A 24756-nucleotide genomic window follows, 5' to 3' on the forward strand; every position below is an offset into this window, starting at 1 on the left:
AAGGTGTGCGCCCGCTCTTGCAATGAAATATATTACACATAGAACTATAGTAGGTATGTTTTGATATCTATTTACGAAGAAAACTTGAATATATTACTACACGGACCTCAGTAGGCAGTCGCCGCCAGAAAAATAGGGTCGGCTGCGCAAGCATTCTTATATGGCGATCCTTAATATCTCGGATAATCAAATTAAATTGTTTTTAAACACTAAATTTAAGTTACTAATAATTTAAAAGCAAATTAAGTTTTAAGTAAAGTAATGCCTAAGTCTGCATTGCAGGTGTAGTTTCCATTTAAAATGATTACGATGAGATAATGAAATTGGCAACAGTCTAATAAATTAACATACAAAACTAAAATTGTGTTAAAAACCTAACATCTCATCGTAATTAAAAATAATTAATCATTGGGTTTGATAAAACCATAAAATATTTAAAAAATAAAAGGAAAACAAAATCGTATTCACTTTTATTACAACTAAAAAAGGGTAGGTATATATTTCAATAAAATATTCTTGAATACAGTTGATTTGTAATAAGTAAATATTTACTACTAAAACATGCATACCTAATTAATTATTTACAAGAAAAAAAATGCACGTATGAAACATTTTAGACTCCGTATGTTATCTGTGGATATCGACTGTGGATGAACTTGAGTAAAACAGAGTCATCCCTTTTATTCTCTCATTAAAAAACAAAGACAACAATACATTTGTCACGACATCGAAATTAACGTAAAATATAAAGGTTTAAAAACCACTATCTCTATTCTAAAAGCTGACAATATGTGTATAATTTAATTGGATTTGTGTGCAATTGAATTTATTATAATATACGGCATAAATTATCCTATCCTCCTAACATGAAACTGATCTACATTCTATTGTTTTTGTGATTTTTTTTATTTTTTTTTTATATTCTTACGATATGAGTATGATATTAAACATTTATGGGGCGAAAAAACTGAACGTTCTAAGTAGGTGTCGCTAGTCGCAGGATTGACCTCTCTATCAATTTTTTTAAACGTTATATTATTTAGAATTGCATCAGTAGAGAAATATGGATTAACTTGACAACCTATTTAAATGGACAGGCTAAAAAACGTAGTGTTTTGTGCCTGTTTTACTAATTTTGGCGGTGATAGTAGAGGCAACGTCAATAGACGTGTTAACCGGAACGAAGCAAGAAATATCATTCCGGAAATTGCCTATCTATTTAATTATACCAATGTTACATACATTTCATCGTGCTGACATCTATAGTGAGCAAAAGGCAGTTTTTCTCCCCATTCTACAGTCATCAAAAAAATTACAGGAATTGTACTGACTACTGACATTGGATAATATAATTTTTATTTTAGTCTATAAAGAAAAAAGTGCTATTTTCTATGCAAAGAGAGATTGGTAGATATATACATGTACAGTCGCGGACATTCCCGGTGTTCAGAACGAAAAAAACTCCTTGTTCAACCAGACATATTCTGCCTCTTACAAATTGCTTATTAGATAGTTGTGAGTGGTGCAAACGAAGAATTTGAAACCGACGGTTTTTTGTAGATATGAGCTACGTTGTATAGATTTTTGTTACTTTCAAAATGTTCAACAGATTGTAGCGTTTGAGGTTGAACACCGCTAGTTTCCGCGATTGTACTTTATTTTATTTTTTAGTGTATGTTATTATTTAGTGTTGTTATTTCTAAAAATCATGTATTAAATCAAATATTGTAATTCAAATGTTAAACCACTATTAACATTATTGTAAAGAACATAATAAATATGTTATGTAAACATTTCGTCACGGCAAATATACCATTTACACAAAAAATATTTAAAAACAAAATAAAAAAAATATAAAAATGTTGCCAATCTTTGTAATCACAATTTAGAGCTTTACAAAAGTCACGAATTATACATAAAAGCTTACTTGTATTTCGATATGTATATGAGTGTAAGCTCGTTAATATTTTTTTTTTTAATTTCGATAATGAAACAAAACATAATCAATACATTAAGAAGTCAAGGTGATATTCTGAATAATACGTGTGCACTATCGCTTTGACGGATTATTTCGATATTATTGAGACAAAAGCACTTCGCAGAATTGATTCAGTCATCGTGTTATGGGAGGGGTTAACAATCGGGGTAGTTGCTGGGGGATTTTCGCATATTAAGAGGGGGTGGGCATTTGTTTTTCTTTGTCGTTTCCGGCGCCTGTGTTGTCTTGGATTTCTTAAGGTTTAAGTAATGGATGTTATTTTCTACTAGGTAGGATAGGATGTTGGGTACTCGCAAAGAATTTTTCATAAAGTCATTTTCCTTGGGTATTTTGCGAGATTCATTTTTCTTGCCCTCTGAGAGAGGGACGTCTGTGAACTACCAAACCTTGCACTTGTTCACGGGATTCATGGGCGAGCCGAGGGGGCAGGAGAAGTCACGGGAGAACTCCTCCATGTTGGAGAGAGGGCCGAGGACCCGGAAGCGGCCGGGCGCGTGGAAGCCGGTCGTGATGCGGAGCTTCATCGCTTCCTTGCGGTACACAGAGCACCACGTGCTGGCAGCGCTCAGCCAGAACATCTACACATACAAACACATACCATCATAACCTAAGATAGCGTAACATTATCATAAGTAATTGAAACATTCAATGTACTTTTACTATCTATGCTTACTTGTTTAAAAGTAATTTTTGACCGACTTCCCAAAAGAAGGAGGTATTCAATTCGTCGATATGTTTTTTTTTTCACAAATGTAAACATTAAAATAAAGTTTTTATAGTGTGTTGTAAAAGCCGCACGGGAACAGCTAGTTGTTCTATAAAATAGTAATAGATGACCTGTTTGGGGGAGTACTTCTCAAGTCCAGGAAGGCGCGGTTCCTCTCCGTGACGTTTGGTCCAGGCCTCGTATGCGTAGTACGCACCCTTGATACCGCCATTATCAGCTATGTTCTCACCCTGAGTGTTCACCCCGTTCAACTGCAGACAAGCATTATTCAAATAAACGTGTAACCTCAGTTTTTAAGAAAGGCTAATGCCTTTCTAAAGTTTCCACTAATTTTGTCATTACGTAACGATTTATTAGAGTTAGGTGGATGTACCAACGGAGTAATATCAAGTAACATAGAGCAGAAACGCATTACATGAATTTATCGTACCGAAAACACTAACTAATTGTTTAATTTATCTGGGAAACCTATTACAAGGTAGGCATAATAATCATACATCCATAAGAGCTCAAACAAAATTACAATAAAAGAAATTAATTTAGTTTAGTTGATATTATAGTTTGTTACTAATGTAGAAGTTTCTATATAAACCTGCCTTACTTTAGGTGTGGAATTAAAAATGTCAAAGCATGAACTTTTAGCGCGGTTGTTAACAAAGAGATTAGGTTAGAGATTCAATTAGTCTCTTAGAGTAAACATTTGAACTTTGGTTTCCTTAATTTTTGGTCGGGAATGATACTCGAAAGAGTACCATTGGAATCGATTCTTTGTCAAAAGTGAATAGTATCTGTTACTATGGTCAATGAATCGATTCCAATCGTATTTATTCGATTATCATTCCCGATATATTTTATTAGTAACAGACACGTAACAATTCATAGATTTAGTTTTATAAATGCTGTCATTATGAGAACATATGTTAAATGTCTTACTTATACTAGTTCGAAGAGGAAAACTTCGCTTTGAACTACCCTTACTTTGCTATCCCTTACCTTGAGTTTAACTTCTTCAGCAGTATAATTCGAGTACTGATCGATGATGCATTTGGCTTTTGTCAAATACTGCTCCTTCGTTTCCTCTTGCCACCAATCCACCAGATTACCATCCTTATCGAATTGACGACCCTAAGGAGAGAAATGTACGGATTTTTAGACCTTTCACATCCGACATCGACACAACATTGGTTCAAATAGAAAATTAATATCTACATCTGGAAAAATTGTATTTATTGACCGACTTCCCAAAAGAAGGTACTTAATTCGTATATGTTTTTTTAATTGATATTTTTTTACTTAATTCATATGAATGCAGAAGTAGATTATTCTCTTATCTTGTTTGTTCCACATTTACTGTAATCGAACCGAATTTTTTTTTTCAGGCACAATGCTATATACCTTTAACTGGCTTTTTTATCATTCCTGTTATAAATAAATAAAGTAATGTATCATCTATATTAATATTATAAACAGGAAAGATTTGTATTTTTGTATGCCTTTCTACTCAAAATCCCAGTAGATTAAAAAAAAAATTGAACCATTAAAAAGCTACGTTATCAATGAGTTATATAAGCAATTTCTTAATTTTACGCGGACGAAGTCGCGAGCAACAGCTATTATTCAAAAATAAAAGTGACCTGGTCGTCGAAGCCGTGAGTGATTTCGTGTCCGATGACGAAGCCGATGGCCCCGTAGTTCATGTAGGCCGGCCGCAGCGCAGAGAAGAACGCCCCTTGAAGAATACCCGCAGGGAATTCTAGAAGTATATAGCTATTAACTTAATATCCAGTAACATTTCAACACTTCTATAACATTTGATAGCTTCCTATCTCCCAATAACCGTGAATTCTTTTATCCACCCGATAAAAGCTGGTACGAATTACTTAGAATACTAACGTATACTGTTTTCTATAGAGGAATAGAATGCATTGACGATAGCGGGACGGCCGTGAGTAATCCAGTCTGTCTTGTTGACGGGCAGCCGCAGCTTCTTGAAGAGGAAGTCGGTACCGAACAGCGTGAGATTCAGCACTGACTCCATCAGCTTGTCCTCGGACATCTCCAACTATAGGAGACAAGGATATTAGACCAGGCAATATGTTAGTTATAAACTCCGTGTAGGTACAGTTCTTTCTGTAAATGTGACCACAAACAATTACGCGATCTGCTGCTCGTTTGACCCCTTCTACTAAAAAAAATTCAAACCACACTCAACGCTTACTATTCTTTTGTAGAGAATCTTCTTCTAGTGATTTAGACATAACAGGGATATAACGACACAACAGTGGTTTAGTCAGTTCACAGTGGAAACTCGATCTGTGGTAGGGCAAAGTGCAAAGGGCATCGGTTCAGTTTATACTTTAAACAAAGCCCGCGTTATATGGTCATCCAACTGATAGCACCTGTCGCCAGTCGATGATCTAGAATGTGTCTAGAAGGTGTTGAGAATCTTACTACTTACGCCATCATAGAACTCAGTTAGTTTTTCATCACTGAGCATTTCATCAGGGTAGGCGATGTGTGCAGCCATCGCGTCAGCTTTAGCCAGCGCCTGACGACGTGTCTTCTCATCCATCCATTCGACCTCCTCCAGGGTGCGGCGGAACTGCTCCCTGATGTCCTGCACCATCTCCATCGCGTCCTTCTTTGCTTCTTCGTTGAAGAATTTACGGATATACAGCGCTCCAACAGCTATCGACATGCTGTAAGCACTAACAGTATTACACAAAAAATTCAGTTATAGACTCTGGTTTGGACAACTGCATACTAATAATGATGATGACGATGATAACAAGGATTCGAGTTATATCGAATATGTTTCATTTTCATACATTACAGTATATTACAAACAGTAAGTCCAGACCATCTTTCTTCATATTGGAATTTTGAAAAAAGCTTCTAATCTTAGTACTTAGATTACATTTTACTGGGCGGTTTCCGAATTACCTTTAACCATTCAATAGTGCTTATGGTTCGATAAAAAGTTAACCTAATTAAAAAAATAATAATAAAATAAACAGAAACTTTAAAAACCCAACACTAATCTGCAGCATTGTGAATTATATACTAAGCTGCCGTTCATAAACTTGAGTTAAAATGTACAATGATAGATGAGGTTTGATGTGAGTTTACCTCATGCTGGTAGTATCAACGCACTCCTTCCAGCGACTTTCTCGCTCGGTCTTCCCGGAGAGCGCGGTGACGTAGTTCAGCTGACGACGACGAAGTTCCTCTGTCAGGTAGGAGATTGAGGCACCCGCCACGCGCCACATCACGTAGTTTGCCTGCACGCGCTTAGGCGTTGCCTCCAGGAATTTCTGCACACATAGTGTAACACATTTAAATATGAAGTATCAATAACAGCCTACTTTGAAGCGTTACTTTAACTTGGATATAGAGTAATACCTCCAGATTGGTGATATAGGAAGGCACGTTGACAATGACCACCTCGTCGATGTCAACCTCGATGTGAGGAGCAAGAAGATGATTTATGTACTTCAGCCAATCGACCCTAAGAATGTAAAATATAATTATAAAAAGAATCATTTCATATCTTACCCTTTCTGGTATATTGAATAACTTTAAGCGCATGTAAATGTCTGTTGATTTTGCATAAATAAAATAAGATAGGATTATAAGAGGTTACCTAAATGTTTTAATTTCCAAAGCACAGAGTAAAAATTGTTCACTATTTAATTGGTTTATACTTTCTTAACTAAAACTTAATAACCGCCGCTTCTAACGTCAATAAGCAATCTTCTTAACCCAATTCCCAAAACAAGGTGGTTTCGTCTGTTTTTTTTTCCCAACCAAATTATGTTCTGCACTTACTTCGGGAACTGTTTCTGCAGCTCTTTTACAGTCATTGGGTTGTAGAGTGCTGTTGCGTTGCGTCGTTTCTCCAATGGCAAGGAAAACTGTTACAGAAATGTTATATTAAGAACAATCCATTGAAATACTTTTTAGTGTATTGGACATGGAAGAGATGTATCGCATGTAACAAGGAGAACGTTAGTTATGAGAATGGTACACCGGTAGAGGTAGACATAGAAAGAGATGGATGGATTGCGTGAAAGGTGACATGATCAAGAAGGGAGTAATTGAGACGACGTATGCTAGAATTATGTGGAGGACAAAAACCAGAGCGCCGATCTTACGGGAGTACCACTAAAATATGTTATGATAAAATCCTTGCTACGTAGAATAACTTATTGGACATTTTACAGTGTAGTTCGACTTATATTTGATCCGAACAATATAAATATTTCATTATTTTCGGATCAAAGAGTTGTTCATTTATCTCAAATATTCACGTTTATTGTTGGAATAAAATCAGTTCTGTGAACAGCTTAAAGTTTATTCAACAATGAATTTCGAACAGAAATGTATTTATCAATAACAAATCTGAGTATTTTCGAATCCCTTTGTTTCTGTTGAATTTTACAAACCGACATTTTAATTGCAACTTCAATGTTTGCGATTTATTTTGTAATAATCGTCGATAATAACGAATTCACGGTACACTATTAAGTTTGGATGTTCGCCAATTAATTTAACATACAAAGGACCGTCACCGCAACAATAACGTTGCAATTTTCAGTGTAATTTCGTACGTTAAATTTCTCTTTGTTGTTTAACGGACACTTCATTTGCTTCCATGAAACGTTTTTGGTCGGCCAATGTATGAAATAAATTTTTGTCAAAGGAAAATTTTAATTATACTTTAAATAAATTAATTATTTTTAGTTAAATAGGTACTTTTTAAAGTTAGTTTTTTGTTGAGATAATAGATGGCGCTAGTAGTGTATAAATCGACATATCTTTAAAATGGTATTGCGCTAAATAAATGCTAATAAATGCTAAACATTAATAACGAATAGAACATATCGGGGAATACCGGAATGTAAATGCTGTTCATCTTCAAACCGGCATCGCGGCAACTAAAATGCACTTAACCTCTTTGGTAATTTTTTTTACAACTATAATCACAAAATCTTAATAGCACGTAATACAAATCTCTGGTAACACCAAAGAGTAAATTAATTAAAAACTAAAGTGAATGATTATTAATCATTCAGTCATTCAAAGTCGTTCAATGATATTGAATCTTATAATGAAAACTTTTACTCTCGTTTACTAAAGTTATCTTGTCGTAAAACTGCGTGAATCGTAAATTTTAATGATCGTTTTTGTCGTAAAGAATATTTAAAATGTTGCAAGCTTGTTAGGTTAGGTTATGTTATTTTATAACATGCACTTATTCATATTGAAATGAGGATCAAAGTATCAGATTGTATCGATTTCCTGTACGGGAAATATACAGAGAAATGTGATTGTTAAAAATTTTTAAAGAAGTAACAAGTTGTGTTGATATTGCAAGAAGTTTGTAAGTAAGTTTTGTTACGTATTGAAAACAAAATTTTAACAAGTCTTATTTATAACAGGATGTAACTTCATGCAACGATAAGTACTTAAGTTATTCAGAGTTGTTTTTAAGTTGCATACACCGTGGTAACAGTGTACTTGTAAGTTAAAAATGAAAATAAAAATAAGCTCAAACCGATAACTTTTCTTTGGTTCGACAAATATCGTTCGGTATACTTTGTACAGAGCGTCAGTGGCTCAGTAGTTGAAACTTGACTTGTAATAATGGTCTTGGGTTCGAATCCCGTCATGTATCAACATGGTTTTCGATTTAAGAATTTCATATGTACATAATTTACCCGACGTTCTTACGGTAAGGGAATACAACGTGATGAAACCTGCATATGTCAGCGAAGAAATTCAAATGTGTGAAGTCAACTAGCAGTGACTCAGCGTGGTTGACTATGTTCTAGTCACCCCTAACTTAGGGTATGCACCGAGCTCCTCAGTGGGGACGTATAGTGAGCTGGTGATATGATGATGTACTATATTTCCATAAATCTATCAATCTCTTATTACAATTTATTGATTGGACATATTTTTAAAAAATAACAATACTTACATTGGCGAGTGCGATTTCGAACTCCAGTGACTCCCTTAGTTCTTTCTCCGCACGTTTCTTGTTGGCTCCGAGCAGCACTGCGATGTCAACCATATACGTGTAGTAAGCCTTCACCAGCTTGTCCTCCAAACCGTGGCTCAGATACTCCCGGCTGAGTCCTAGCGATGCCTGATCCAACTGAACATACCAACATGAATTATTATATGCTCATGAGCTAACATTACATAGTACCAACACATCGCAACGAACGCTATCGTACACAGTCGCCATACAAATAATATTCAGTACACATTGCATTAAATGCTAAATGCATCTCGCTCTGCGATACCACTTCAAACAGTTTCAGAAACCAATATGTAAACATGTTAAATTATGCTCAGCAATCACATCTTATAATTCTTTACTTTAAAAAAATAAAATACCACAACAATCATCAACAAACATTTTATAACATTGCGATCTTTTGTTAGTTAAAATCTTCAACTTAAGCTGAATGTAAGCAGAACAGAATCTTACATCGATGATCCTCTTAGTGGAGTTCTTGACATCGACACTGATGGAGAAGTCAAGGAAGTAGTCGACGGAGTATCCAGATGTGCGGAAACGGAACACGGAGTCCTGCCATTCGAAGGCGCTTTCGTTCCATTTGTCGCCTTCCAGCACTGGCCAGCCGCCGAGCCCCTTCATTATGTCTAGTAGAGGCTGAATCCCGCGCGCCTCTATCGCCGCTGTAAATAATATACTTCGCTATAATTTATTATAATAATGTTGATACGCTTTAGTAAGAGATAGGGGTTACTAATAAATCGAGCGGGGTTCAAATATAGTTTACCAGCGAATTATTTGCAAACGACGAGTTTTATTGATTGACGCAGAGTGTTTTACAAAGTAATGTAGGAACTATCTTGCGCTGTGGTCGGCAAAGTGCAGCTTTAGAGCCTTTTATGGCTCTTTGTCTCTTTAAGTGTGGCTCTTTGTCAGACTATCGAAAGAGCAAGCACGTCATTCGCATTAACATGTTTAAAACGGCAGAGTTTTTTCTATTCTTTCAGTTCTTGCGATATTCGGAGTATCACACGCTGTATGTATGTGCATTTCTTATTCGCACTGGGAGATATGTACCAGGTGTTTTAGACCTGGTTTCACATACAACGTATTAGTAAACATAAACTAAGCTTTTTTAGTATTAGTTATATTTATTTAGTGTAATAAAAATTTACTAAACAAGCAGATTTAGCTCCCAATTTTTATTTAAATGTTATTTGACTCTTTGGGGATTTGTCGATCACTGATTTTTAATTTTAATTCGGTAAGTTTTAACAATTAGTTTGAACTCCTAACCTACTTGTATTTAGAATTGTTTAAATTTGTTACAATAAAATTATAATAGTTTACTGTTCAATGGATATATTTTAGATTTGGGTTCGATTCCGTGCTTTAGCAGTCGCGATGTGAGCGAATTGTTCGCGGAAGTGACGTCACCGGTTCACTTTCACCTCCGGCTAACGTAACGACCCGTGTAATTATCAAACAGCCATCATCACATACGTTATCCTAATGCGATGTTTATTACAATTTAACTTATAAAATATTGTACACGTTAACAGATGTACGGCAGGACACGGTAAAAAAAGTGTAACAAGCGTAAAATAAAATCAAAATATCATTTCTATATTAGGAGCAGAAGAAATTTGATTTATAGAACAAGAACGTCTAGTCCGGTGTTAGGCGCTGCTATCTACTTGTATTAAATATTAACTTTGTATTAAAAAATGCTGTACTTAATAGGCAGGTATTGTAGTGACGAGACAAACACGCAGCGAACAATTACGAACTATCGATATTCGGTTTAAATAAAATTTGTCGAACTTAACTACAGTTATTATTTTTTTCATAACTAATTTAGAGGACAATTCTTTAGCAATTCTTCAAAAATTTAGCGATGACAATAATAATAGCTAAATCCAATTCGATTACGTACAGCTGTAGTAGTAATAAATATTTATTTACTCTCAATATTTGTGATGGTTCTGCAGATCATTATTAATATGAGAAAAGAGTGTTTATTTTTTATTCATTAGTTATAGCTATGAATCTATTGATTCCAACTTCTATAAAAATAAAAATCGAAAAGATTCATGCCTACTTTTACATAATAATACTGCTAAATTGTCAAATGAATTGTCAAACGAATCTATCTTATTTAGACAAACTGTAATTTTCAGATGCCCATCGGGGCAGATAACGTGTCGATATATAAGCAAAGTCTTTGTTCTTTTACATCAGTCAATGAAGCTGATATCCAACGAAAGGCATGTCAAATTAGTTTGCGAGCCAGCGGTGACTAAATCTAGATTCACACGAGGATAAAACGGTGACTGATATTAGTAGATGTACTGCTTATATTTAAACCCACACTTACTGTCAACTCTGTTCAAATGGCAGTACCGCAAAGAGCCACTACACTACCTTAGTGTTTTGTCCTCGTGTGAAATAGTGTAACGTTTTATTGAATGTCGCTAATGCTAATTGGTTCGCGCGTCGCGCGTCCGAGCGACTTGCCTGATTCGATACAATTCCGAGACGAGTATGTGACCTCAATGATATTACATTGATCGTATTATAAAATCTGCTTTCAGTGGTCAGTGTTACAACATGTAGGTTTCACCTACACATGCACAAAAAAACAATGTTTATTACATCTGTTTCGAAAGTGGAATTCACGCGATACAAATCGAAGTTTATTAAGTTAACTAACATTCGCTCGCGACTCCGTACGCGCGGAGTCAAAAAAAAAAGCAAGTAGCCTATGTGTTCAACCAGGCTATCCTCTACGTGTATGCCAAATTTCATCGAGATCCGTTCAGCTGTTTAGGCTCCAAACTCTAACAAACATCCATCCATCCATCCATCTAAACTTTCACATTTATAAAATAAGATGTATAATAGAGCTCGAAATGGAAACCTTTGAGGGTTCATTATAAAACTTACACTGTTATAAGTTAGGTACACTTAATAGTGGTAGAGTCAGCTTTAACATCTGTGCTCTGTAGGGCCGGCTCGCTCACCGCAATACCACAACCACACAGAAGACAAGCATTAAGTTGAAGTAATTCTGCGTTTCGTCTGATGGGTGTGGTGCCGAAGGCCTAATTTTAGTCCGTTTCCTATCTCACCATTTTCTTATACGGATGGTAAGGGAAAGTGGAATTAAAGGTAGAGGAGACACATAAGAAGGCGATAAGAAAGGGAATCCTTTGCATGTTCGTCTCCACCGTTAATTAAGGGTAGGCGACGCATCTGTAACTGCGGATGAATATGGCAGCGGTCGCTTCGCTTCCCGGCGAATTAAGGTGGTCGCACGCTCGTTTGTCAACGTACAATATAAAAAAGTTATATAACTAAATTATAAACTTTAGATACTATTAGATCTACAAGTCATTGCCCGCCAAATTGATTATTCAATGATCGATTAAAATTCACACGACCAACGCGGTCATTCGCTACCTACTTTAGTAAGGTTAACTACGAAATAAGGCAGAATCTAAACCGATAGTATGTTTACTTTATTATAAGTATAGATTACTACTTACATTTATTCATACAAGCCTTGTACAGGATCTTGGCAAGGACGAAGGGACGTGCTTCTCCATTTTTTATCGGTTCTTCAAGAAGTCCTCGGATCTGTTCCTGAAGTTGGTCCGTGATGATGGAAAATGTATTGACTGAGGATTTATCGTCTGGTATGCGAGTGTTCTTCTCGAAGGCACCGCAGGAGAACTTATAGAATTCATCGCAGGGATCCACGCTTTGATCCATGTTAGATAGAAGTTTCGACGCTAAAAAAATGTTATTTATTTTCGTAAGTATCAAAACAAAATATTATAGAACATAATTAATTGAAACGAGAGAATACAATTTAAAAATTATCAATTCTTTTATTACTTGTCGGTTAATTGATGCTGGGTGCAAATTAAATGATTGAGTAACAAATTATTATAATCAGAGCCTGAGTTAGACCACCGCACATAGTAAAACAGTATGGTCAGTACCACTAATAGCCAGTACTTATTAATACCAGATGTTTGTTCTACAGTAGAACCTCAATAAGTTAAAGTCCAAGGGAAACACAAAATATTTTAAGTTATAGAGGTTTTAAGTTATCAAGGGTCTATGTTATAGAAGTTTTGGGCTCTGATGGAAAGGGAATATATTACTTTTGAAGTTATATAGTTTTTATGTTACCGAGGTTTGAGTTATCGAGGTTCTACAGTATATCTTAAAAATGTCTTAGTGTCACGTAGATGTAAAAAAATCAACATACCTGTATGTATACATGCCGGTGTATAGCAAACTTCGTAATCCCTTCTACGAGCTGCGGGCGGCATGGATTGAGGGGAAGAAAGTCTCATTTCACTAGTTTGTGGCAAGTCTATAGAACATTTAAAATAAGCAAATAAAAAAAGATAATTAAAAAAGCGTTAAATAATAATTTAGTAATTATACAATGAAAGTCCAAACGTCTAAATCTTACAGTTTTATAGGTTACTGAAGCATTTAAGTACCTAACTTATTTCTTTAATAGATTTAACTTGAAAGTTTTGGATAATTACAGCAGATGATGTTTAGCGGACGTTACTAGTGCGTGTACAAAATAATGTGGTCCAAAAGTCGTGTCCGATTTATCGTAATGTATTATTAATAAATATTATTATTATTAATGTAAATTTGAATTTATTATTATATTATTATGTACTAAATACACGTATAAGGGAAATATAACGTACAAATAATGTCGCAGAAATCATTCTTCGACCTCGACAAAGCGACGCGGCCGAGGTCGTCATTTAAACTGTTTGATGAATTGATCACTTCGATTCGACGAATCATTTCCTCGTATATTTTGTTCATTACAATTATATCAAATATATACGGCTGATAGAAAACTTAACGTTACAGAGAAGTAAAGATTGAACGAGCCTTCAATAATTCGAACATTGTGATACCAAAAGTATAGTACTAAAATTGGCAAGATTGTAAAATTTTAAAAATTTGAAAGCTATTCTTCAATTAAAAGTGACTATTAACAGGCTTAAGGCCTGTCCCACCAATTTGTAAATTGTCAGATAACAATCCAACGTGTAAAACATGTGTAGAAACATCATATTTTGTTCCCTTATCTGACAGGAATGTATTTTTAAGCTATCTGAGCCTCTATCAGCCAGAGGTGGGACAGGCCCTTGATGTAGTAAATTTAATTAAAGTTCAATAATTGTGAGTTTCATTGTTAAATACCAATAAAAATGTATGTCTGTTTTATAAGGAAGAAAGATGTGAATAAGTTTTACATACGAGTATTTCGGCAATGCAAACCCACGGTTATGTAAAGTAATATTACGAAGTTTGGTAAACCAATGTTTAATTTGTTACATGTTTAGTGTAAATATACGCGGAGGCGATCTCACAGGGTCGCTTGTGAGGAAAACGAGATGAGGCCAAGTTCATGCCGTGGTTAATGTTGTTTTTTTTTAAAATTCGGTTGTATAATATTATACGCAGCTAGTTTACATTTACAAGACAATGCAAATTGGTAACACTTTCTAACAAATAGGTTCAGCTGATTTATTTTAATGTAACTTTTACGTAATACAAGTCACGTGATTTTGTTAATATTTTTGTATACGAGTGATCAAAGCAAAAAGGTATTCGTCTAAGATTTTTGTTCTTACGATCTCGATATGATCGCTATTTATTTTAGTTTTTCAGTAATAATCTATGTAAATATCTATACTATTATAATAATGCGTAAACACACACTTCTTTGTTGCCTAAGATGTCAGCAATTACAGCAGATCTTTTAACAATTCTTTATATAATAAAAACTACACTTACGTCACGCTTTAGGCTATATATTTTCACGCTATTAAACTTAGAGGGTAAATATTTTGGATAAAAGCCCTAATGTGGGAAAGTGACCATAAGTTGCTGCCAACATCAAGGAAGCAAGACTGTCAAGGTTTGTTTTTTTTGACATTTGCTAATTTGCCAAATGTAAACAATAAAATAAAATATTCACAATTGTGGATGAAGCCGCACGGGAACAGCTAGTTGTAGTAATAAAGGTAACTGTTTGAGTAACGTTATAATATCGATGACGCAAACATCCGTGCGCCATTATATCTCGTAAACGAACAATTACGTTTCGATTTGCAAGTGTACTAACAAAAACTCGTTTTACACAGATTGGGTTACACTCTCGATTTTCGTGCACTGATTTAGTTTCCTAACGACTTACTTAACTGTAGCGAAACGGTCACGACCGAGACTTGCGTTCGTTACTTCCATAAGACACGCTGTACACGGACCGTTTCAATCTACAACAGTAGTACGGCAAGGAGCAGTTTTACAATATACATGGACGTTGTAGGAAACGGACCAGGTAAAGCTGCCGTTATGCTAAATCAATAATAAATAGTGGCGGCTGAGGTAAAAGACAATCATATGCACTCATGTAAAAATTAAAACGTATTTATTTATGAATACCAACATAAAAAGCAAGCACTATTTGAATATATTTTCCGTATTAAATAGAGGGGAGTGTGCTTGACAGATCCTGTCTATTAAAAGTCAAAGTAAACGGACTGCAATTATCAGTGAAGATCGCGATAACTTGACAATCAGTATGGAGTGCTTGATGTCCGTGTACAGCGACCCTATAGTAATTGAATCGCCTACTGCGTACGTAAATAATAACACGTAGGTGATTGTTAGTGCAAGCCCTTGATTTGAAAGTTGTCAACATATTTGTTGTTGTTGCATCGATGTTGTTTGTATAAGTGTTCCAACTGCTGGACGCTCTGGAGTATTACAAAATTACAATTTCCAATCTTTCAATTGTCTACAATTTTTTTAATGAAGATCATACGGTTATCCTACAAATCTATACTATCGAAACAAATTTCTCAATATTTGAACTAATTTTTCGTAACATCCTGTATAGTAAACAGGACGTGATCGGGACACGAGGCAAGTAACAATTAACTTACAGGAAAAGGATTCACGCAGCTCTTAACTTCCTTTAATTAAGACGAACAAGACTCGTTAACAGATAAATAGGAAACTCTTGTTATTCGAAAAAAAAAACAATTAAACAGAGACTTGTATAGACCAGACATAGTGAAAATTTTTCACCGGTAATCTTAAACAGGTACTATGATTTACTCTCCTATTGGCATTTCAAATAAATATAATTAACTACCTTTTGCCCATGACCGTTCAGCCGTTTAGACTACAAACTAACAAACATCCATCTAAACTTTCGCATTTATGATATTAAATAAAGAAATAATAAGATTATAGTTTTGAGGACCTATTAAAAGACAGCGTTAGTGATTATTATGCGAAAAATTACTCCAGTGAAGTTTTAACTATGCTTCCTCTATATAATGTTTGAACTTCTTTGCGATTAATTAAAACTTGCTATTCCATGTGCTCTGTTAAACCTTAGTTAACGCTCTCCGAGTCCTAATGTGCTGACTAAGCCGCTTACTTTCAATTTAAATGAGAAATCTACACTGAGGCACTGTTTAATTAACCACATGTTTTCGGGAATACCATAACTATTTCCATATCATTAAATAAAAACTTTTTTATATTACTTTTTATCATAAAATATTAGAAGAGCTTTATTATCTGTAACTATACCAGGTAAGGTTGAAAAACCTTGTTAGATTTTTAACGACTAATGTAATGTCGGGATTCGAACCCACGACTACTAGATCGATATATCCCTACTATTAGTCTATTAGTGTTAGAATATACCTATTCTTATATATGCATAATAGATATATTTAATTAAATAAAGTGGATACACACAGATAAAACATAGTCACCATTATTTTTTATTACTTGAAAATCCTTTATTATTTGTTCTTTTGTTATTTCTGTCACGTTATTTAAGTATATAAGTTACCATATGAAGGTCATTAAACGTACACGATAAACTTCGCGTAAACCTTAAGAACGGGTAAAGACGAGTATGGAATCCATATGATGTACAGTCGCCTTCAAGCGAGGTATAGAACTTACAGAATAAATGCTCTACTCGTAATTGAAGTTAGCTTCGCGTCTCGTAATGAGGTGCCATCGATATTCCATCGGGATAGAAATAACTGTATTGGAATGTTAAATAGAATAGTATAAAATACGCTATTATTACAACATTAGCTCTTTCTTGAGATTTCATTCGTGCGTTATTAAAAAATATCATTAAATGTTGCCTCTCTTACTCAGTGGTAATGTAGACTTTTAATGGTGAAAGAATATTAGAAAACAGCCAAGTAGTTTCATAGTTATTTCGATATACAAAAATGCAAATAAATCCCTCTTTTAACATTATTATAGATTTAGATAATAGAATATTGTCTTTGTTCTTTTAGGGGGAATGAAAAAATAGAGATTATTGATATGTTAATATAAAAGCAATCGAAACCCATTGAGCGTTTAAAGTTGGACACTGTGAACAACGGTGACTGTACCTCGAAATTATTGACCTTCAATAACTACCTACAATTGTCAAAGTATTTATAAAATTCCGTAGTGTTTGTGACCGCTGTCAACTTTTAACTTGACCAGCCTTGATCTATTTAAAGTTAATTTAAATACCAGTTTTGGTTTAACAAACCCTTTTAAAGGTCCTGCTACTATTTTAATCTGCAGGCAATTGTTTTTCTTGCAGTTTTTCCATTAATTAACTTTATTTTAGTCATTATCCTTTTTTTGTTGTCCTTGATTTTATAGGAATGTTAATGGTTACTTAAACAGTTCCTTAGTGCAATTTTCTCATCGTTTATTTACTTTGATCAGTAGTTAAAGATACAACTGATACAGGATACTTTTACTTCTTACTATTATTATAAATGTAATTTTTTGATGGATTGATGTCAGATGTTTCTCCTGAACGGATCAACGGATCTTGAAGAAATTTGAAACACACATAAAACATAGTCTGGAGAAACACATCGGCTACTTACTACGTTATTTTTTGATACTAAATGGAGGGGTTCACGGGCAGAATCTAGACATAAATAAAAAAGCGCGCGTGCCACCACGGGCAATAGCTAATCTATGACATTGAAGCTTATATAACACTTTTGGACGCCTCCCGAATAATAGATTACTTGTATTATATTGCGGCGGTGCGCGACCTTTTCTTATCTCCAGTTAGTTCACGATTCGCGACGAAATTTTCTCTCATTGCGTATTCTATCGCGGTGCACGTGGCCACTTGTGACCGGCCGACTGTGCCGCGAACCCTCTGCGAATACCATCAACGCAGTTTCAAACCAAACGATTGAAATAAAGTTGAACAACAAATAACAAGTATCCAGGACCCTACGTAGACCCATACTCTTCTTCTTTTGGGGCCGTCTCCTAACAAAGGTTGGCAATCATTACAGCAACTTGAAGTTTAGACACAGCAGCTCTAAGAACGCGTACTTCTATTGTACCATTGGCGAAGATTTTTTAGCCACGATGTTCTTCTTCCTGGACTTCTTTTCCCTAGAGTGCCACAATTTTTTGACTGCGGCTTACTATTAAAAAAATTTCCCTAATAAGTATTTTGTATAAAAATCTTTTCTTTTCATAATATTAATAGTTTAAAAATTATATTGGAACAGCGCGCTGATAGAAATATTTCGTAAACGTGAACCGATTTCTTAGAAATAGAATCAATCTTGTAACAGATTAAGTAAAAAAGCTACCTTGAGATTTGCGTCAGTTAGTTTTTTTTAAATATGAGATGCTGTAGTTGTCTATTTACTTATTTAAACAACATTTCAGTTCTTGTTATGCGCATTCGTGAAATCCGAAATAATGCAAGCAATCTAAAGTACAAAAATTCTCTATATTGCTGTAAAACCTAACGATTGTTAAAAAACATATTGACGTTTGAACTTTCATATAGCATCTAGGGCTGCCACATTATTGGGCTTAAAGTACATTTATTGTGATAAAAAATAAATTATTTATTTTCACTTTACTATACTAACGATTACTTGTGGAAACCCTAGAAACATAAACCATATATAACAAGATTCCAACATTATATCGGCTCGTGGTAAACTGCAACCGCTTGCTTGGGCATAATATATTTTACTAATCATTTCTTACTATCTTTCGAAGGAATCACCACCTGACTGGTGTCAGGATCGTGGTCAGGCGTTAGTTTATTAGAAAAGTGAGCCGACATAAATTTTGGATAACAAAATACTTACAGTTGTCTCCATGGGATCGTATGTACATGGTGGTTATGAAGGCAACCAGGAAACCGATTGTCATTATCAAGAGGACAACGCTGATGAAGATCAAACGCTTCTCCAGAGCAGTCCTCCGCGCCCAAAACGAAGGCCTGAAAAATATCATAAATTAGTCAAATACACACTTAACACCACACTCAGATATGCTATTTTGTCTCTAATGACAGCCTTTTATGTCGATTCCTGTTCTACACTAATCTGAACCACTAATCGAGTCAGATTGTTAGTCTTGTAACTCATTGTAATATTTTTATAACTGTGTTTGAAGGATAAAACAAAGTATAAATGTCCAAAGGAATATATTAAAAATGATGTATAAATTTGTCCGATAATCCTAAACCACTGGATAGAGTTTCATTAAACTTTGCTAGAATGTTCTAAGCAAGCTGGAGGAAGTTTTGACAGTTACTTTATCGATGTTTCAATCGTTAACTACAAAATGGCATAGAATCGCAGCGTAGCCAGGGGACAGCTGTCTAGGCTAGAAAATAGAATAATAGTTCTAATAAGATTATATTTATTGTAGCTCCTTCCTAGACCTAGCCTAGATCATTAGCTGGCTGCTAAGCATAGAATTAGTAACTGTAATTTAGGCTACAATCGGCAAGAACAAACTAAAATGTTTATTCTTGATATAAGAAAATTGCTCTAATAGAATTTGCACGTTGCTTCGATTTGTCTTAATAATATAAGGAAGAGGGACAAACTGTAGCTAGTCATTTTATTCACATCAAGTTCAAAAACCGAGTTCAATGTATAAAAAACCAGTTTGGATCACATCAATATCTGGCGATTATAAAGTCAAATACTAGTAGGCCACCGCAAATGTCATCACACCTAACTGTACATTAAAAACATCGGTCGTTGTTTATATAAAAATAGCAGTAATTTAACTAACACCTTTTTCCTGTTAAAATAATCTATTAAACTTTTTGATGGTTAAAAATATTTATTTTTATAAAAACGCCATCTATCAATTTCAAATTTAATTTAAACTTAAACATTTTATGCTAGTTTTACCTCTTTTTATACACATTTGGAAAGATTGTAATTTTATCGCTTCCATCACATTATAAGAATTATTTATCATTTTATCGCTTGTGCTTGTCCATTTTAAACTCTATTCAATTGATAACTTTATATCACGTCGTAAATAAATCTAGAAAATTATTAATGTCATGCCAATTTGTTCAGTAAATCGAGGTTTTGTATTTAAAATGAAGATTTGTATTCTTCTTCCTCCTTTTCCTACTCCCGTAGTGGCGCAACAGGTTCTTGTCCTCCAATAACTCTATCATACGTCATCTCAGTCATCACTCCCCTCTTGATCATGTCACCTTTCACGCAATCCATTTATTTCTAGGTCTCTCCTTTAAAATCAAGATTTTTTATATCGTTTATTAGACAAAACGAAACATTTGTAAATAATCTACACTTACAAAATATAGAAGCCATAAAATAAGCTAACCCTCTTCGTTTTTCGAGATTTTAGTGTTCGGTTCGCTTTTCCTACAAGCGTTTCATCTTTACCTACATCACATGTATTTTCATCACGTCTACAAATCTAAATGAAATAATGTAACTTACCGATAGAACGTTAATACAGAACGCATTATTCCGTTCATGCTTCACAGCGGTCGATAACAACATGCAAACGCTATCACGACTTTATGTCGTATTTGGGTAAGCTGAAGCAGCTGTTTAAATAAATTAATATTAGTTGAGGTATGTCTATACAGTAAAATATTTCACAAGTGCATTATAAATAGATTTTTTCAGACTATGGCCTTCACATAAATATATACATATATTTGAACAGTCTGGGAAAATCCGCCGTGTTGTTTATAGAAACAGTACATCCCTGCGTCGGATTGGTTGTTGTTCCATGTTAACTTAATTCATACGAAAGGTACAAATGGTTAGTTTTTTAGGTTGATACCACCAGATTCCCCGATTGTGCATTTTGCAGTCTCAATCAATGGCTTAGAACTTGTTATGATAAGAATTCTGACAACGAAAATACTATTAAGAGTATTTCTTTTATTAAATTTTGTAATGTAATTTTCTTGGTTTTATTTAAAGATTACATTATAATTCGGACGAAGTGAGCCAAGCTCAGGGTCTACAGGTCGATGAACCTTTGCCGAGCCAGCTCCAGCTCTGGACTCGTTTCCATAGCGCCACTTTCTCCAACGACATTTGGGAATGCTCTTATCTTAAGAAATTGAGAGGCTTATTAATACTATGAAAGCAACAAATTGCTTTTAAACGCATGCTACATTTAATATTAGTACGATTTTAATTTGATATGCAAATTGAATAATTCGTTCTGTTTCAATATCTGCAGAAGGCGTGCTGCTGCTGGATGTGAATTTATTTATAAAATTATTTATATAGTTATGGGTATATTTGGAATTCGTATAACATTACAATTGGGAACTACCTCCATCTAATTACATATTAACTACATGCGACAGTTCACATATGTCGTAGGGGCTTGAAAACCCAAGTAAGTGAACCACTTTACAAATGTTAATGTCTTCGTGCGGATATGGTATGCGAAAGAAAATAATATTGGGCCACATTGGGATCGAACCTACACGTATACGGCCTTGTGTAGTCAGGTACGCCAGCGATGGTCTTCATACGTCGTATTAAATCCATTAGTTATGATAAAATATTGTTACTCCTTCGAGTAGACGTTCTGTATTTCTTTTAGTCTTTGCTTTTAATAGTTCATATTTATAGGTTATGTTAAAAAAGAGTATAAGGTTAGAGTGGTATGGACATGTTATGAGAAGGGATGAATCGCATGTAACAAGACGGACGATGGTTATGAATGTGGAGGGGTACACCGGTAGAGGTAGACCTAAAAAGAGAAGGATGGATTGCGTGACATGATCAAGAAGGGAGTGATGATTAAGATGATGGATGATAGAGTGCTTTAGACGACGAAAACCTGGTTCGCCGACCCTACGAGAGTATGATAAGGCAGGGGAGATGATGATTTATAGGTTATGTTGCAGTAACGCGTAATTAAATTATCAAATCACTGAATAATAAATTTGAATGGTCAGTTAAAGGGATTTTCCCAGTTGTTTCGCTTCTGATTAATACTCGTATAATTGAATTTATTCTTCAAAGTTGTAGGTAAACCACGAAACCGCGTGACGTCGGTGTTTCAATTAGCGTTGCTGATTTTACAAAATGACTATACTTTATTATGATAACTGATGGATTATTTGGGAAACCCGTGAACATCTTAAGCGTTGAATTTCGAAATTGAAAATGTCATTTCCAATCGCGGACGTTTATTTCCTATACGTTCGGTAAAATGACATTTTACATTGGATTTAGGTCGAAGCAGCTTAGCTGTGAGTGAGCTTCCGTCAGCTAAATCCTAACATAACTTATTGATTTTACAGCAATAACAGCGGATTCGAACCCACGTCGTTGCAATGTATATCCATAACCAATAATCAATTAATTAAAAATCTTTTGTTCGTCACGTATTTTATTTTTCATGTACTTTAAATTGGATGAGGCGTATTTTATTCATCGAAATATCGACTATCGATAGATTAAGATAAAAGCGGCCACAGAGTTTACGGTACCCGGTGACCGGTTGCGCTTCATCGTGAAGAATAACTTAAAGAATATCATAAGGCATTGAGCATCGAGTTCGTTGACCCGATGGTCTCCTGGGTCATGGCAGACCGTTACTAGCGTAGACAGGACAATGCATAACACAACATTTTTTTTGTTTACTTTTTGTCGTAATATTTAAGATTCTAAAGGTCAATTCAGTTGGTAGTTCATAAAAATATAATAAATCTGAGGATCGAATTGGATCGAATCTTAAATGTTTGCCGATAGGCTCAAATCTTTTCACATTTGAAGAGACCTTAAGGATAACGGAAACTGCCATCCATCTTAGTATTTCGTAGATTAAAGGTATCCTTCTAATTCTAATCTAAATGTAGGTTAGTTATAAATCTTTAGTATTACCATATAAATACTAAACAAAATTACAAAAAAAAGAAGATTTTTTTTTACTTTATTAAGAAATATTTTCTTTTATTGTAACACTTGTATTGAAACTAATGTCTTTACATTAACAAGGACAACATGTTTCATACATGTATCAGGACAGTCGAAACCCACAACACAGTATACAAGTGTGACAATTGACACAAATCACCAACGATCGAGATTGTATGTGAATAGTTTGAACAGTATACTGCGTACAAAACGGTACAGTACTCGTTGTACTATATTTTTTGCGTGACAACAAAAACTCTAATGCGTTCACGTACCGGCCCCCTTGTGACATACGTCCTCTCTTTACCGTTACTTCAATACAAATGCTATAGAGAGCGCATTTTTACTTCACATACGATATACAAATAAAAAGGTTTATCTCACATTAGGAGCATGCGCACACCTGAAACTAAACTATCGCACAACTGATTATATTCGCTTTGATTTTTTTGAACGATTAAAGTAACTGGCAACTAATAATTTTGAGTACTGGCTGAATGTGCATCGAATGATAGATGTCAAGACGAAGATAGAATGTCTGATGACAGTTGTCTTTGAATGGTGGAATGATGCGTATTGTTATTTTAAAATCAATTGGTTAATCTCTGTAAATGTTTGCAATTTGATTAGAGTGTGTTGTGAAGTTATATATTAAGATGGCGGACAACTAAGAATGGTGTTTCTAATGTTACGCGATTGTGATTTAATTATGTCAGATATACGCACGCCCACAATGGAAGATCGTTACCGTGTATATGATCTTCCTTCGGAATTTGAATTCTACAAACCGCTCATCACTCCGACAAGCTTATATGGAGAGGTCCACACTGCTAGATTTTTAGTTGTGTCACTAAACAGTTGAATTGGCTGCGAAACAATCGACAGTCGTTGTTGTCGATCGACTTCATGCGCGGAATGAAACTAAAATCTAAAAAAAATACAAATCTTTACTCTTTCTAACAGTATAGATAGAGTATTTAACAATTTTACTATCATTTGTTTTTAGTAAGTACGTGTAGTACTCGTAGTACAAAATGGTATTGTTCTGTGTAATATGAAATTCAATTTCGACAGCACTGAAACTTGTAACATTATTCTCCTTTATGTTCCCTTTGATAAAACAGAGACGGCAATGTCATTGTATTTAGCGAGTACTGCAAGAGCGACATATTAAGTCCCTGCAACAGTAATAAAAAGGTTTCCCTGTCGGCGCGCTCCCGAACTAATATCTTTCATCTGATCGAGAGAGAAAGCTGGCTTTTACGATACATTTGTCAGGTTTCGTTTAATCTTCTCGTCGACTTTTATTACATTTCTAATACTCGAGACAGAAGTCCAAAGCTGACTAGGGTGACCGTAATTTTATCTAGTTCTCGGTAACTTTAATTTCACGAACAGAATCCTTACACAGGATTAATTTGACGACATATTTCAAACGATTCAGTGTAAAATATTTCTTTTTCATTACATTAACTTTTTAAACCATAAAGTTGGTAATTGACAAGTAATTGCAAAACAGATAGAAAAGGTGATATAACTAAATTATGTAATACATAATTGTAATCTTACTAATATTATAAATACGAAAGTTTAGATGGATGTTTGTTAGAGTTTGTAGCCTAAACGGCTTCACGGATTTCGATGAAATTTGAAATATATGTAGAGGATAGTCTAGAAGGACACTTTT

The 24756-nt window shown here is 34.6% G+C and overlaps 1 protein-coding gene across 1 annotated transcript in view; it reads right to left on the reverse strand.

Moving 5' to 3' along the window:
* Positions 1-521: 521 nt before the first annotated feature.
* Positions 522-24756, reverse strand: part of LOC106099399 (membrane metallo-endopeptidase-like 1) — a 42736-nt gene continuing 18501 nt past the window's right edge. The window contains exons 3-16 of the mRNA XM_013277943.1: positions 18987-19120; positions 13034-13141; positions 12303-12548; positions 9226-9437; positions 8710-8886; positions 6555-6640; positions 6129-6234; positions 5856-6040; positions 5185-5425; positions 4620-4788; positions 4361-4479; positions 3720-3851; positions 2837-2977; positions 522-2577 (exon numbers count right to left, since the gene is read on the reverse strand). Coding sequence (XP_013133397.1) covers positions 2377-2577; positions 2837-2977; positions 3720-3851; positions 4361-4479; positions 4620-4788; positions 5185-5425; positions 5856-6040; positions 6129-6234; positions 6555-6640; positions 8710-8886; positions 9226-9437; positions 12303-12548; positions 13034-13141; positions 18987-19120 — 2257 coding nt within the window. The 3' untranslated portion in view covers positions 522-2376. The remainder of the gene's footprint in view (positions 2578-2836; positions 2978-3719; positions 3852-4360; positions 4480-4619; positions 4789-5184; positions 5426-5855; positions 6041-6128; positions 6235-6554; positions 6641-8709; positions 8887-9225; positions 9438-12302; positions 12549-13033; positions 13142-18986; positions 19121-24756) is intronic.

This window comes from Papilio polytes, unplaced genomic scaffold, assembly GCF_000836215.1.
Source record: "Papilio polytes unplaced genomic scaffold, Ppol_1.0 DF824124.1, whole genome shotgun sequence".
In the NCBI taxonomy this organism is placed as follows: Eukaryota; Metazoa; Arthropoda; class Insecta; order Lepidoptera; family Papilionidae; genus Papilio; species Papilio polytes.